The 17,304-nt window shown below is 50.2% G+C and overlaps 1 protein-coding gene across 1 annotated transcript; it reads left to right on the top strand.

Annotated features, from left to right (window-relative positions):
• The first annotated feature begins 9,999 nt into the window (after positions 1 to 9,999).
• On the top strand, positions 10,000 to 12,123 carry LOC117858115 (probable sugar phosphate/phosphate translocator At2g25520). Its single transcript, XM_034741117.2, has 2 exons — positions 10,000 to 11,368; positions 11,753 to 12,123. The coding sequence occupies exon 1, from the start codon at positions 10,242 to 10,244 to the stop codon at positions 11,322 to 11,324; it is 1,083 nt and encodes a 360-aa protein (XP_034597008.1). The 5' UTR covers positions 10,000 to 10,241; the 3' UTR covers positions 11,325 to 11,368; positions 11,753 to 12,123.
• The last annotated feature ends 5,181 nt before the right edge of the window (positions 12,124 to 17,304 follow it).

The raw sequence follows: 17,304 nt of genomic DNA, 5'->3' as shown, positions 1-17,304 counted from the left end.
CACGATAATTATATTTTGCGGGGTGGGGAAATGGAAAGGGAAAGGGAAAGGGAAAGGGGACGGTTGGATCCTGACGTCTGACGTCTTTGCCCTTCTCTCCGCTGAAAGCCACGTACGTGTGCTAACACGTGCCAAATACTTGTGGTTCAACATGCCTTGGACCCAGTTTAGTTACCAAAATTCCAATTTAGTACTATGAAAAAGAAGATTCCTCGTTACATCAAACTTACGATAGTAAATGTAGACGAAATCAAAAACTAATTGCACAGTTTGGTTGTACTTTGCGAGACGAATCTTTGAGCCTAATTAGTCAATATTTGGACAATAATTTACAAATACAAACGAAATACTACAGTACGCTACAGTGCTGGTGTAGTGATTTTGGTTGTCCAAAATCGGGCAGCTGTGGATTCACCGCAAGCGAGTTCGTGGTGAAGGCTCGCCGGAACAAAAGATCTGCACTAGGTTTGTGAGAGAGGCAGTGACCGGCTGACCGCCACCTGTGCTGGATGAATATCCAGTTATCCACGACGGCCTCCGGTCCGGATTGGCCTCGAGCTCTAGAAGCGCAGGCGGTGGCCGTTTGGTTCTTGCTTATAAGTGATAATTAAGATGTGACCATACCTGTGAGGCTGTGACCTGTCTACTGATATGATGGCTGAAGTTTTTAGGCCACGATGGGCTTCACATGATGGCACTTTGACAAGAAGGCCAGAAGCGGGTCGCTTGATTGGTCTTGTATTGTAAGTAAACGGAGTGCAAGGGGCCAGGTGAGCCTTTCGGTAACTTCTTGTGGTGGTTAGAAAACTATGATCATTACAAAATGCATTTAAATAATATGGATTCAATTATATCCGTTTTTCTGACATAATTACAAAATGCATTCAAAGGAAGCAAATAGTCCTTTTCTTTAGAGGATTCATGATGCATGCGTTACCATAAACTCTGAAGCTGATTGCATGGTTTTGATGCCATGTTGCTTCACTTAATTGATCATCATCTGCGTACAGAAGCAGTGAACAGTGGTTTAGAGCTGTACATGGTAGTGATTTATTCAGCAAAAGTTAATTGTTTCCATTCTCTTAGCGACAGTATGTTTCTCTGCAGGAGCTGTTGACAGGATGTTCACAAGTCGTGCGACCCAGCTTATTTCTATGGTCTCAAACATGTCATGTTTGGTTACAGGCTTTTACTTTCCAAGAAACTTTGCAATTCCGAGATGCCCCTTTTATCCAGCAAAACTCAATATTGAGCTTTCCGCTCCAGAATAAACTCGTGCTAGATAAGCAATTCCAAGCAATTTTGCAACAGAGGTTGAGCACTACCATCTGGACTGCCGTGTGCAATTGTGAAGATTTTGGCCATGCTATTAAGCAGTAATTTCACACAGGACAGAGTGCGCAATTCACAATGAGAGATTTAACAGGGTTGCATTTCATCAGGAGAGGCTCTCACAAAAGATCACAACTAAAGAGCTACTGTATTTGACATAAACAAACCAACAAAAACACAGTACATATATCCATTATCAAAATAACACAGCGCTAAGCTCTTAACCGACTCATGACACGAATGCAGAAAGCATCTTCGATTTCCACTACTAGCGATCAATAAATAGAATATTGTGGAACTGGTCAGGCTGTTGAACGTGGCAGATGAGATAATCATCCAATTCGACAAGCACACGGGGCGAAACCCTCCTCCCTCCCCTTCTTATCTCGGCGGAGATCTCTTGGCGGCGTGGTCGTCCCATCCTCGAAACGGTAGGCACCGAAGCGGCGAACGCGCTGCCAGAGGTAGTTCATGTACACCGTCTTGGCAGCGATCTTGGGGAACTTGCCGGTGGGCAGCATGATGGAGTGCATGCCACCGACGAACACCGCGTTGTTACCGATTCCGCGCAATGGGATCAGCCGTCTCCCGTCGATGTACATCTCCGACACCTCCATGCGAGAGGGAGCACCGCAGGATATGAAGGTTTTCGCTGGGTTACCGTCTCCATCCGTGACCGTGAGGTCACCGTGGCGCGAGAATGAATAGCGCACCATGAGCATCCGGTCGTCGTGGGACCGGACGAGGTAGGACATGCCTTTCACTCCGTCTCCGAGCGCCATCTCCCTGTGCAGGTACACCATGCGAGGCTAGAGGGTGACCGATGGCTGGTCATCGGACCCAGATCCACCGTCATGATGTCACCCCTAGGCGTCGTGAGGTAGCAGCGTCCCCTGAAAGACAACAGGGACTGGAACAAGATCCGACCGAGGGCGGTCACTGAATCAACGCGCTGCTCGCCGTGATGGACAGACACCCAGTGCCCGTCGCCAGGCTTGACGCAGACGACGTGCGATAGCTGCTTCCTCAGGCAGAGCACGAGGGTGGACGGGAAGGTCGAGTCGTTGATGCCGGCGCCCTTGATGACAGGTGGATTGGGGACGTTCACCTTCGTGGAATCCAATTCTAAGTTGTAGCTGGCACGGAACGTGATCAAGTATGCGCCGCTCGGGACCGTCAAGGCCCGGACATCGCTAATGGCGGGGAATTCGACGAGGACTCCTGTGAGCGGATTGAGGAGGCCGATAGCATTACTGGTCTTGTCGCACAGGACGAGGCGGCCCTCGGCCGAGCCGAAGTGGCGACGGGTGGAGAGCTCCGGGAAGTCGACGTGGGCGCCGGTAGCGACGTTGAGGAGCGTACGGCGCGACGGCGGGGCACAGTGGGACATAGCGATCCAGTTGCGCGGGCGGAAACGGCTGTCCAAGCCGCCCTCCGCGCGCGGGTCGGCGATGCACACGCGCCAGGCCTTGCACGCCGCGTGGAGCCGCAGGTACTCGGCCACGTCGAGGGCGAGCAGCCGGCCGGCAATATCCTCGACGATGCCGGCCTACAGGCTGGTCCTGTCCCTCCTGACAAGGATTAGGAGAGTCAGCCGCCGTGCCGCCCAAGATAAAATCGACAGAAAGAATTACCATTCGTTCACTCCGTGTGACGCATCGAATCCGTGCAAGTGGTCGTGGATGGAGGAACCCGACAGATCTGCAGGTCTCCGCCGCGCCCGCTTCTTCGGGAGGTAGATAAACGGATGGGCAAGGCAACCAGGGTAGGGTGGCTCACTTGTTTCTCAGATCCGGCGCAAGACCCCGAGGGATCTAAACGGCAGCGGCGCTGGAGCAGCGGTCGCGGCACGATTTCCTCGCGCTCCATTGGGGCGGCGCCGTCGCGGGAACTGGATCGCCGGGAGGAATCGGCGAGGCTCCGGCTCTGTGACCGAGTCCTCATCTACCGGCCTGCGCACTTCCAGCTTTCCCACGCAAAGCACCCGAAAATTGGATTCGAGTCCCGGAGTTGCGTTGCGCCGGCAGCGTTTCGCATGCTTTGCACTGCTAGGGATGACGACGATGGGAGCCGAACTCATGAAAAACGCAGCCCATAGCGCCCAACAACAACGTCCACGGACCCATTCCCTCCAGCCCAAAGCAACGTTGTTTCGCCAAAAGGCCTGGCACCGAGCCGAGCCCACCTTTCTTTGCAGTGGACCCATTACACCTTCCAGCCCAGGGGCCACGTTCCTGCTAGAAAGAACGCGGCCGATTGGCCCAGCTTGCTGTCCGGGACAGGCGGGAAATCCTATATATTTTCCGGAAGAATTTTTCTTATACATCTTCCATCTAAACCGTCGGATCGGAATACTTCTCTCTCCACGTACCTCCACGTACCAGACAGCAGACAGCGCATGCACAAGCTGGCAGGAGCTGGTGACACGTGCCCATCCATGATTCGTCCTGATAAGTGGAGTTCGTTTTTGAATTTCAAACTTCAAATGTATTTTTCTCCCAAACTTTTTCCGAATCCGTTTGAACCACTATATTGTTGAGAATCAATATCCAATATGAATATGTTTTGTTATATTTTTAAAATTCAACATTTTTAGATGAACTATTTCAATATTTTTTATGTAAAAAGGGTTGGCAAATGTCAAAAAAATGTTGAACCAAAAAATTTTGGTGTGAATAAAGAAATGTTGAGATATAATGTTAGTGGATGTAAAAATGTTGAAGAAAAATATTGGTGCCTATAAAAATGTTAATCAACGTTAAGAAATGTTGGTGACAATTAAGCTTGGTTTAAAAAAAATGTTGACGAATATTAAGAAATGTTGGTGAATGTAAAAAAATGTTAAATAAAATGGTTCAATCAAAATTTGAACACTTGGTTCAAACTACGGATTTTTTCTACGAATCATCGTTTTGCACGAAAATCAAGGTGCATGTCAGAAGCTGTTGTCCCTTCCACTGGTGGCTTGTTTCAATGTTAGTGCAAAAAATAAGCAGGCTGGATTTTGTGAATGAATGGGCCGTGAGCGTGAGCAGATCGTGCGATACAGCGCTTATCCACCCTCCGGAATATGCATAGGAGCCCCCGGGGGAGGCAGCAACCCCGTGTCCCCGTCCACTAGTGAACTCTTGCCGTGCGCGCTCCGGCGCTCGGTCAAAGCTGCCAACTACACCTATCCCACCACAGCCTAACTCCAGAGTTGCCGATTTTTCGGCCCTTGTAGCCTTGTAGGGTGGGGATGGGATGTGCCGCGCGTGTGGTGGCTTAGCTCGGTCGCGACTCACCAATGCACCACCACAGCGCCACTCTAGCGTATGCACGGCCTCCACGGGAAGGATGCAAAGGCCCTTGCTTCGGTTGACGATGCACCGTCGCTCCTTAGCCACCGACTACACGGCAGAGAAAGGGGGCTCACTTTTGCCAACAATTCTAGTATACGAGATCGGAGCTAGTGATTGTAGGATCGATCGTTTTCGCTGCCGTTCCGACGTCCCTTTCTGCTCTGCGGACTCAAGTCGAGCATCTGGCAAATCCGAGTGTCATCATGTGTCCTCCGGTGAAGGGAAACCACGCTCGGGCAGGCTGCGCATGATGCTTGTCCTTGTCCGGTCCTGACGTGACGCCTCGTAGAAAAATCACGAAGCAAAATTACTACCCCGGTGCCGACGTTTATGCTGAAGATATCACTACGATGGAAAGGTTGTTATCAGCTCAAGTGAACCAAGCAAGTCGTAGTTAGTGAACAGTGCTACCTTTGCCACGCACCAAATGCTACCGTGCATCAGCCAACGGAATGATGCGGTACAAAGTTGGCAACTGCTGAAGGGAACTTGAGTGCGTCAGCAGCTAGCAGGATCCCGGGTAGACAGTCCTTGTCAGGGGAAAAGAAGAGCTCGCGCTCGCCTCACCTGCCCAGGCGGTCTCCAGGAAGCTTTACATCCATGATCCATAAGCAGGTGGCTCAACCTGTCAACCATAACAAAAGCGCCAACTTAATTGGTACTCGGCTTCCATCAGTTCTTCCCTCCCGCGCACGTTAAATTACATCTCTCTTACCGGAGACAACGCTGGCTTAACCATACACAACCCATCTATCGTGCTGCTCGTCCTTGCCATTTTGGCAATTTGCCGTTGTTCCATCGCGCACATCACCTTGGATTGCGGATTGCCTGTCCTGTCCATGAAAGATAAACCAAAAGCGCTCTGCTCGCTGCAGCCCTGAAGCTTCCGACGAACGGAGCGCGAAAAGCTGCAGCCTGACGTCTTTCCAGGGGCTCACAATTCCAGCCCGGATCGAGCACAGTACATTTTCTGTATCCAGCAATGAAGGCCGATTCGCAGGCACTCCGTACTGGCGACCTTCGAGAGAGGCCGGTGCGGTTCACGTGGGAATATGCCGCCACAGGCGCTGGAGAAAGAGAGAGAGAGAAAAAAAAAATGCCCCGAACCAGAACCAGATCTCATCTCGCCGGGAGGACCCGTGCCCGTCCGGTCCGGACGTCCGGACCACCACATGCAGAAGCAGAACACGCTCGCCGGACGAGCTCACCAACTCGTCGCGCCCGCCCGGTCTCGGCCAACCTCCCCGCGCCGCCCTATTCAATCCCATCGTTTTCCTGCGCCTGCACTGCGCTGCAAGCCTCGGTACGCTCCAACGCCGTCGGCGTCACCCGCGCCCTGCTGGGCCTCGCCGAACCGCACCAGACTGGTCGCCATTTTTCCACGCGGGGCTCGGCGCCTCGCCAACACCGCGTGTCAGCGTCGCCTCTTGGTCCTTGGAGTCTTTCGTTCACGCGCCGCTGGATGGTCCACTTCCTCTCCGCGGGTTCGGCACGGCGGGGGCCGGGGAGGATGGAGATGGAACGGAGAGGTCGCTCGGTTCGATTCCGTGAGGCTGCAGGCTGGTGATGAGGGCATGAGGCCCCGCGCTTTGGGTTGGAATGGAACGGAAGAAGGGGTTCCTGTCTGAATTAGGTGAGCGGCACATTCTTGATCTCTTTTTTCTCGCTCAAGCTCATTTTCATCCCGTCTCGGCGTGAAGCGTCAGACCTGGCCAAACAATTGAACAAAGATGTCTGGACGCTGGTTCCGATCACATTAGAGATTAGACTACGCTCATGGCGTCAGAAAGTCTGACGGGCCATGATTTTGGTGGAATCTGTTCTTGGGCGGTGGAGATGGACCTTCCCAAGACAGGCAACAGAAGATGGGGCAAGGCCGAGAGGCGTGATGCGGTTTCGACGGCGGGCATCTTGACTCTTGAGCCGAGTCCGGCGGCCCGGTGGCGATGCGTCGCTATGCCAGCGGAAGAACATGGCAAGCGTTGTCGATACACAGTTAAACACTGCAACTGTAACAGGCAGCTTAGCTCTTTCTCGGAAGAACGTATAGCAATTAGCAAAGCATGTTCGTGCCACTGACAAACCGAATCCTGGAAAGCTTTCTTTATCAGAGATTAACTTTTTCTTCCTTTTGTCAAACTGCAATGAGCTAACCGCGCGTCGTCGGTGCTGCTACGATCAGGCCACAGTAAGCTCAAAGATGGATCTAATGCACAGCTGTACTGTGTGCGGCCATGATAGGATATGGACATGTGACTTGCTTTCTTCAGAAAAATAAAATATCATCTCCCCAGCACTGGTCACTGACCCAGGCTAGTACTTCTTTCGTTTCAAATTATATATTATTTTGGACTTTTTAATTCATAGATTTTGTTATACACTTAAGATGTACACTATATCTAAATGCATAATAATATCTATGAATCTAGAAAATTCAAAACGATTTATAATTTGGGACGGAGGGAGTAGTAGTGTAGTACTGTTCAGCTCACTGCTATAGTGCTCTACACTAATTTGAATAGTACGAGAAAAACAAAATAGAAGAAAATCGACCGTTTACACACAGTGTCGTATGCTGTTTAGATTTTTTCTTAACGAGCTGTCAGTAAACTAACCTTTGCAGCATGGGGCTAACATGCCGGATCAGCAAACGATCGAATCAGGCTGCGTATTCATATTGAGAGGGGAAGAAACACTGACTTCCGAAATGCTCCGTAGCTGTTGAGACTTGGGGTATGTGCAGGTTCGCGCAAAATTCGGTGAACCTAACCGAAGTTTTTGAAAGGGAAGGAAGCCCGCGCACATGGCGAACCCGAGCGCCATCTCGCCGACTCAGAGCGAGCTAATGGGGCGCCGCTGCTGACGCTATTCATCATGGAGCAGGAGGCGCGCGCAGCGGTGCGCTCCATGAACCCGGCCAGCTCGCCTGGGCCGGATGGCTTCGGGGCGTCTTTCTATGCGGCGCCGGGGGACACAGTGGCGCCGGCGGTCATGGAGCTGGCGCAAGCGTCGCGGAGCTAGAACGTCTGAACCGATCCTCATTGTCATGATCCCCAAGAACTCAGCTGCCGCAACACCGGGGGATTATCATCCCATCTGTCTGCAAAATTGCTCTCTGAAGACCATCTCCAAGATGCTCACGTCACGGCTGCAGCATCAAATCCCCCGCCTTGTTGATCCTGATCAAACGGGATTCATCAAGGGACACTCAATTTCAGAGAACTTCATCTACGCGATGGAACTTATTCAGTGTTATCATCGCCGCAAGTTACCCACACTAGTCCTGAAGCTCGACTTCGCCAAAGCTTTTGACTCTGTGAATTGGCACAGCCTCAGTGCCATCATGGGCACGCGCGGCTTCCCACCTCTGTGGAACAGCTGGATCACGGCCATGCTCCAAAGTTCAAAGCTAGCTGTCTTGGTGAATGGAGTTCTTGGTCCATGGGTTGTCTGTGGTCGAGGTCTGCGACAAGGGGATCCTCTATCACCCTATCTCTTCCTCCTGGTAGCGGATGTTCTGCAGCAAATGATCAAGATGGACAGCAAGATCTCACACCCAGCCGCGCCAGGGCAGCCATGTCCGGTTCTTCAATATGCAGACGACACTCTCATTCTTCTCCAAGCAGATCATGACGGGCTGGTAGCTCTGAAACAGGTGCTTGATCTGTTCTCCGAAGCAGCATGGCTGCACATCAATTTCAGCAAAAGCACAATGGTGCCAATGCACGTGGACAGCTCAACGGTGTCAACACTTCATAACATCCTTGGATGCCAGCTCGGTTCTTTTCCTCAAACATATCTGGGGCTGCCACTGTCGAATGAGAAGCTGAATCTCTCAGCATTCAGTCCTCTCATTGCCTGAGCAGATCAACAACTCAGCGGCTGGCGCGCCTACTTGCTCAACCTGATGGGACGGGCGGTGTTGATCAACAGTATCATGGATAGTCAGCTCACTTATGCTATGTCTGTGCTGCTCCTTCCGCCTGGAACAATCGATGCTTTGAACCGCTGGCGGTGTTGTTTCCTGTGGACCGACGAAGACACTGTCAGTGGAGCTCAGTGCCTAGTTGCTTAGGAACAAGCCTGCCAGCCCAAAGAGCAAGGGGGGCTCGACATCAAGGATCTGAACACCAAGAACAAGAGCTTGCTGCTCAAACTCCTCCACCGCATACACCACCCCGACGGGTCGTGCTAGATGCGCTGGGTCCAAGGCCATGTCGACCTTGTGTCCCTGAGAGGTGACATCGAAGGAGTGCACTGGGGGGCTCTGGAGGAACTACTGCCGCTATACCGCACCGTTACCTGCTCAGTCCGCGATGGTGCGGCCACAAATTTCTAGCACGACCGATGGCTTTCAGCCGGCAGACTGGATGCGTTATCCCCCCTGTTCTACTCGCATGCTACCGGCGGTGAAGTCTCTGTTGCGCAAATCATGGAAGAGGGCCTGAGCAGATATCTTGCCCCGCGGCTCTTGCGCCTGGCCTGCGAGGAACTTGCTCAGTTGAATGCCCTGCTCGCTCAAGATCTGCAGGAAGGAGACGACCGGTGTCACTACAACCTGAACCAGAACGCCATGGCTCTTCAATCCGGTGCAGCTTACAATAAGATCATGGCCGCCACTGGATCTCCCCCCAATGCTTTTGCGAAGTTCGTCTGGCACAACCGCGCGCCACCTCGCGTGCAATTCTTCACCTGGCTCCTGGTACAGGAGCGCATCCAACGCCGCGCCAATTTGGTCAAGAAACAACTTGGACAAAACCATCTCCCTAGCTTGTTTTATTGCTGAAACTTAAGTGTAATGCCTTTGGCCTTCAACTGGCCTTATAATGAATCAGGCCCGTTGACCCTGAAAAAAGAGAGGAAGGAAGCCTTTCAAATTCATGATCTAACCTCTTTTTTTTTTAAGCGTGATCATACTATTTATTTATGTGTCTTAGCAAATTCTACTAATACGATTCTGCATGACACACATAATACTTGGCGACTGGCGAGTTCATGCACACGGCACACCTATATTGTACGAGTGTCATTTAAGTATTTAACTGGCCAATCTTGACGTGCGGTGCCACCCTGACTGATATCACGAGCATCGTACCAATCTCAAAGCATCCACAGCGCACCAAAGCTCGGTACGGTACGCAAGAACGAACTCCCCGTCCCGTTCCCACGCGACCGGGTCGACACGGTCACACGGCCACGGAATGGAAGCTCCGAACCCGAGCCGCGACCGAGAGCGGGAGGGGCCACAATAAAACGAGTCAAAGCACCCTCCGCTAAACAGAAGCTCCTATAAATCGTCCCCCAAAGCAGCAACCCAATTGTCCACGTGGCCATCACCCCCCTCCTCCCAAGCCTGCAAGAACCCCCTGCCCACCCGCTCCAAATCCCCCCATCACCTACCTCCTCCGCCCCCGCCTCCCAGATCCGACTCCTCCTCCCTCCCTCCCTCCTTCCTCAGATCTCCCTCCCGCTCCCGCGCGAGATCCACCGCCTCCGCGCGCGCCCCCCTCACCGGAGGAGCGCTTGCGAGCTCGGGGGACAGAAGGCGGCCGGACAGGAGCCACAGCCATGGGGAAGGAGGGCGCCGGCAGCGGCGGCGGAGGCGACGGCGGCATGTCGGAGTCGGTGATCCGCAAGGTGCTCGTCTCGTACATGTACGTGGCGGTGTGGATCTTCCTCTCCTTCTCCGTCATCGTCTACAATAAGTACATCCTCGACCCCAAGATGTACAACTGGCCCTTCCCCATCTCCCTCACCATGGTCCACATGGCCTTCTGCTCCTCCCTCGCCGTCGCGCTCGTCCGCGTCCTCCGTGTCGTCGACCTGCCCTCGTCTCCCGCCATGACGCCGCAGCTCTACGTCGCCTCCGTGCTCCCCATCGGCGCGCTCTACTCGCTCTCGCTCTGGTTCTCCAACTCCGCCTACATCTACCTCTCCGTCTCCTTCATCCAGATGCTCAAGGCGCTCATGCCCGTCGCCGTCTACTCCATCGGGGTCCTCTTCAAGAAGGAGAACTTCAAGTCCTCCGCCATGCTCAACATGCTCTCCATCTCCTTCGGCGTCGCCATCGCCGCCTACGGCGAGGCCCGCTTCGACGTCCGCGGCGTCGCGCTGCAGCTCGCCGCCGTCGCCTTCGAGGCCACGCGCCTCGTCCTCATCCAGATCCTCCTCACATCCAAGGGCATCTCCCTCAACCCCATCACCTCGCTCTACTACGTCGCGCCATGCTGCCTCGCCTTCCTCGTCGTGCCCTGGGTCTTCGTCGAGCTGCCCAGGCTGCGCGCCGTCGGCACCTTCCAGCCGGATCTCTTCGTCTTCGGCACCAACTCGCTCTGCGCCTTCGCGCTCAACCTCGCCGTCTTCCTGCTCGTCGGCAAGACGTCCGCGCTCACCATGAACGTCGCCGGCGTCGTCAAGGACTGGCTGCTCATCGCCTTCTCGTGGTCCGTCATCCGCGACACCGTCACTCCCATCAACCTCTTCGGCTACGGCATCGCCTTCCTCGGCGTGGGCTACTACAACCACGTCAAGCTGCAGGCGCTCAAGGCCAAGGAGGCGCAGAAGAAGGCGGCGCAGGCCGACGAAGAGGCCGGCTCGCTGCTGCAGGAGCGCGACTCGCACGGCGACCGCAAGACTGACAACCAGGCCTAGCGAGTGTGACGGATCTGAAGATCCAACCGCTCTCGCCCGATTCGGTCGGTTCTGAATCCACTCCCCCCTAGTGTACTCCAAATGTGTGATCCGATCCTTACAAGTTTGATGCAAAATTTGTTCATTTCTTGTCTTGGTCTGGTAGTAGCAAGGCAAATAAGCACGGGAAAGATGCAAGCTTTGTGTCGAACATGTGAAAAAAATATATGAACAATTTTTGTCTTTTTGTCTTTTTGTCCAGCTGTAGTAGTTACACTGCATTGACAGTAGCTATGTATGATCTGTCTTGTCTTACTAAATCATCAAACCTTGGATCCACTCGTGCAAAACGAATGCAAATCTTGCTCAGTCTTTAGAGTAGTTAATTTGTTATTGAATAGGTAAATCTTGAACTTTTATGGTTCTAATTATGTTGGGATATTGGACAGGAGATCTGGTGTCAATGCAAACACCCTGTGAATTGGTAACTTGGTGTGTGGTTGCTTTCCATGGAGCTGGACCCGCATTTGGTGCATTTTCACGCTTTGTCCAATTCGTTGGATCCAATCATCCTATGGGGAGTCTGAAGTCTGAAGAATTGGTTGTTTGTTGAGCATCAGTCAGCCCCATCATCTACCTGCAGGAGCAGGACTAGGAGAAACTTTTATCTTATACACTGCTACTATTGTTTTGTTGTCATATTTTTCCATTCCAACCCTTAATGCCCTAGGTCATTCATTTAGTGTAGTGAAACTCTACAGTAGCGCAAATGCCTAATAGCGATTTCTATATATATTGATTTACTGAGAGTTCCAACTCAGAGTCTGTTCCTTCGCCTCGTCATGTGATGTCATGCTTCCTGAATGTGCAGGGTTCACCAATATGTAACTGTAGCTTGTCGCAGGGTTTTGATGCGACTTGTGATACCACTATACCACAGAACTATCACATTACTAGTAGAGTACCATTACCAACAGACAGTAGCTCACCTCCAGTACATGTACTGATGTACATTCTCCGGCACTCAAGTTTTCGGTTGCTTTGCCTTCTTCCTGCAGGCACCAGCCCTCGCTGGTTTTGGTAGCAACCTAACACTCCAACAGAACCATAAAGTTTAACAAAGACTGGTGGCCTACTTGCTCGCCTAGCATACCTTCTGTCTACCAATGTAACCAGTGGCATACCGTGCATCAGACTTAGTACTGGGGTCATGGAGTAAGGAACGATCACCCGTATTGAGGGTCTGAACCATAACGAAACTCCCATTGCCTCAAGGTCCCGTTCAATTGAGGGTCCTAGCCTTTTCAATTCCTGCGGCTGCACGGGTGTTCTGTACTGGACATGGGCATGCGCCTCTAGCCTGTAATTCAGGGAGATTTCAATCAGCCGCCGCCGCGTAGCGACTTGGATAGCCAATTTGCCTTGCTTGCTGGGAACGGGAAGGCGCCTGCAGAGTTGCTGGTCGTTGCACGGACCCGCGGCTCACATGATCCGCGTTGTACACCAAACGCCAGTTGCGTTCGGGCCGCAATAATCGAACGCCGCTGCCAGCTTCCCGGCCGGGCGGTTGTACCGTGTGCCGTATTAACGGCTACGGCGGTTGGGGCTAGACCTTGACGGAACGGACGGGACGGCATTGTTGACGAAGGCGGAAGGCTTCAGTGCGAGTGCGAGATCTTTGCGTGTCATTTCGGGAAAGCGTCGCCATTTTCCTTTTCTGAGCGAAAAAAGCGTCGTCATTTTCCGCCTCCTATTAAAGCGTCGTCGGGCGCGTACTACGGGCCGAGCCCGTTTCCATTTCTAGGTAGGCTTTACTAGAGTTGGAGGCCCATGAAAACTACTTGACCCAGAAAAGTTCGATCTGGGCCTTCTACATACTGAGCCCAAAAGGATATATCGAAGTCCAACAACAAGCAACACGGCTAGAGACAGTACTGCCCAACGCGGCCCGTTCAAGATTCTGCGCGACGGTGCTCGTCCAAGCCCACCGTCAGTTCCAAATCCAGGTCTCGCCAGTTAGGCCTCCGACTGTCCTCAAAAAAAAAAAAAAAGAGTTAGGCCTCCGACTCTTGCTCGAGTATGAATCCATGAACTCCGTCAAGGCTTGTACCTCCATGCCATGGTTCGCTTTGACAAAAAGGAGCAGAATTTCCGTTCACATTTTTTTACACAAAGTAAAAAGGCGTCCTCTTCCACGACCACGAGTAGTACTCCTGTAAAGTTTTTTTTAGTCTTCCATACACTTCAGAGAATTCACCGCTGGCTGTGCTAATCACTGCCTGCATACTGCCCTGGTGGCTGGTGCTACTGCTACGGTTATGCATGCGCAAGCTTTTCAATGTTTGGTCTGCAATTCGTTTTAAAAACTAAATGTTCAGTCTGCAATTTTGCATGGTTCCAAGAAGTAGCAATAACCAGATGCAAAAGGAATTTGCTATAGCTTATGCCGTTTGGGACCAAAATTAAGTCCTCCATTTTCAACAAAAAAAAAAGAGCGCATGGTGTGAACCGGGTGATATTTCTCTAGTCCTCCGGATTCTTGAACTCAAAGATCAAAGTGGTCTTGGCAGTGGCAGACCGTAAAAGTGCGGCCACGATCTAGGTCACTTCTCGGCATCTGCTGCCCGGCTGGTTCGCGACGGCAGACTGGACCCGCCCGTCCGCACCCAGCAGCCTCGTCGTCCCAGCCGGCCATAGTGCCCAAGTGGCCGCCGGCTGACCTCCTTTCCCGGCCGGGCCGGGGAGAAACGGCGGCGGCGGCCGGCGGCCCGCGAAACAGCTCTCGCCAAGGCGAAAAAGGCTAAGGCCTGGCAACGCACTTGGGTTGAAAACACGTCGGCTCGCATCTGCATCTGCTTGATTCCCTGTTTACAGCTCGTTTGTTAAGGAGCTACTGGCATGTCCACTATCAGCAGCAACGGTTGGTCGATTGACGAAGCATATGGGAGTAGTAGTGACCGATTTGGTACGGTGCTGATGGTGATATGTATACAACGGAGAAGCTTCATAGTAACAAATTTAAAGAGACAAGCTAGAGTAGTGTTATTAGGCAGGATCATCATATCATGGTGAATTAGTGAAGCTACATCGAAAGCCGATTTTCTATATCTGGTCAAGAATTACAAGCTGGGGTACAACAGAAAAAGAAAAGCGAAGTTCTAGTGGTCGCCTTTTGGTTTTGGAGCGGCGACGCATCATGCATCATGCATGCCCAGCGAGTCACGTTGGCTGGCCGGACATATATTGAGGGGAAAAATAGGTTGGAGAGCACAAATTTTGCAGCACGTATAGTACCGGCCAGCTGCAGGGGAATTATTAAGTGTAAAAAAAACCACGGCAACTTGCATGCATCCGTGGCAACGTTTCAGGTCAATTTTCCAGCGCTTGGTGTGCGCCAAGGTGATACAGTATGAGACTCCACGGGTATACCTACCAATGCAACCGCACGCATGCCGTGATGAAAACTTGACCGCTAGCAGCTGTTGACACCTAATTTCTTTTTTAGGGTGTTGACACCTAATTTCTGATTGTCTGGGAAGAAACAGCAAATAATTGCACCCACTGCACCTGCCGGCTACACAGAGATGGAAATTAGCGAAACCGTTAATGGGCTTCGCCTGTTTTTGCGATTCCCATTCTCGCGCATGTGATTCAACACGCAGCAGCGCATGTGCACGGCCGGATTATATTGGTCAGACCTGCAGTCGCGACCCGGGAATCAAATCGATCTAGAGATCCAGGTACATACCCCATGACTTCTCATTGCTCTCTGACTTTTCAGGTGCACATAAATGTGCCAAATAAAATGCACTGATTATTGTCATCAAAAGTAGTAAAATTTTTCATTGTACTTATAGAGAAAATTCCCTATTGACACTAAAAAAATGTGGATATCATATTTGATATTGATTTTTTTAAAACTTTCTTATTTGATATCAGGTTGAAATTCCATTCCTTATTTAATATTTCCGTCCATTCCCTCAATTAACTCACATGAACAGTATCTCGTGGATGGTCTCCCATCTTTTCTTGACCAAAACAACATACAAATCACCTCCAAAGTGATACAACACATGAAGGTAAATCCATTTTGCTTAAAAACACTTATGTAGCATTTAAAATATTAAAAAAATCCACCAAAATAGGCTACTTTTGAAGAATATGCAGATTTTAGGGCACAACAATACTTCCCAAAAATATGAAAAGATACCTAATATTCCTACTGTAGGATAAAGTAATTTTAACAATTAGTTTGTATCATAAGTTTTTAATAGAAGTTTTAAAGTCCTATAAAAAACAAATTCTAAACTCCCTTCACAAAAAAGAATTTCTGAAATAACTTGAAAATTCACTAATTAACTTATGATAGAAACTAATTTTATAAATCACTTCCCCCCATCCTAGGAATATTATGAATTTTCCACAATTTTTGGAAAGTAAGTGTGTCCCCTTAAAATTCGTATAGTCTTCAAAAGTGGCCTAATTTTATGAATTTTAGTTTTAAGATTTTAAATGATGCTTATGTGTTTTAATGGAAAATGGCTTCATCTACATCTTTTATATTATCACAAAATGTTTCATAAATTTTGGAGGTGATTTGGAGGTCGTTTTGCCAGGAAAAGAGGGAAGAAATCCATGTGTTACTGTTCATACTAGTTATTTGATGGAATGGATGTAAGTGTCAAATAAGGAATAAAATTTCAACTTATTGTCAAATAAGAAGTTCATTTTTTTTCAATTTCGAATAAGGAAGCCTCATTTTTCCTAGTGTCAAATAGGGAGTTTTCCATTTATTCTGGATTTGAAGGGCCTTTGGGAGGTGTATGTGATGTACGCTGCACGGTGCGGTGTCCATGGTGGGGGTGTTATAGAATGGTCAGTGAATTTGGCGGTGAGAAGCTGCAAGGGACGGTTGGGTTGGTGGGGAGGGGGGGGGTGGCCAGCAGCACGCTATTGTGTGTGACTATGGTCCTGTTTGGATGCAGAGGTTAAACTTTAGTCAGTTAAAAATTAGCTTGTGATGATTCAAACAGGGGTTAAAGTGGGCTAAAAATTAGGTAACCTTCATTAGCCCTACAAACCCAGCTAATGGGGGTTAATTTTAGACAAAAATAACAAAAGATCAAAATATCCTCCTACTAAAAATCCTATCCAATTTTTTCCATATCTGTAGGGGTGGAAGGGACTTTTATCAATAAATTGGCTAAAAATTAGCTCTGGCTCAAAATAGGTCTGGGCTAATTTTAGCCGGCTAAAATTTACCTTTAGTTTAATTCCATCCAGGGCCTATAGCAGCTGCGAGGTGAAGAACATGAACAGGACCAGGTTTGTTGTGGACCATTCGATGAGCATCGCGCATCACTTGAAATGTTTCAAATTCCAGGTGCTTGTAAAGAATAAAATTTCTATTGAGAATGGTCTAATTGCACGAGGAGCTCAGCATGCATACAGCACATCACACAGCACTGGCAGCAAGTACTGCTCGTAAGTACGGCCCTGTTAACTCACTCTTGTTGAGATGTAAGGGGTGTTTGGATACACCTCCTAAAGTTTAGCACCCATCACATCGAATGTTTGGATACTAATTAGGAGTATTAAACATAGCCTAATTACAAAACTAATTGCACAGATGGAGTCTAATTCGTGAGACGAATCTATTAAGCCTAACTAGTCCATGATTCGACAATGTGCCGCTACAGTAAACATGTGCTAATCATGAGGCTCAATAGATTCGTCTCGTGAATTAGTATAGGGTTTCTGCAATTAGTTTTATAATTAGCTCATGTTTAGTTTTTCTAATTAGCATCTGAACATCCGATGTGACACTTTTAAAGTTTAGTATCTCGTATCCAAACACCCTCTTGGTGGCGTCTACACCCAGCTAATTTCCATCAACTAGCCCCAATGCGCCTGCAGTGCGCGCATGCGTATCGCTAGCACTGCATCTGGCTTCCAGTTCCCGGTTTCGTGCCGTCCTTTTCCGCGATCCAAAACCATCTGC

Source organism: Setaria viridis, chromosome 5, assembly GCF_005286985.2.
Source record: "Setaria viridis chromosome 5, Setaria_viridis_v4.0, whole genome shotgun sequence".
NCBI lineage: Eukaryota > Viridiplantae > Streptophyta > Magnoliopsida > Poales > Poaceae > Setaria > Setaria viridis.
The sequence above is the reverse complement of the archived record's forward strand: the minus strand, read 5'-3'. Positions and strand labels throughout refer to the sequence as shown.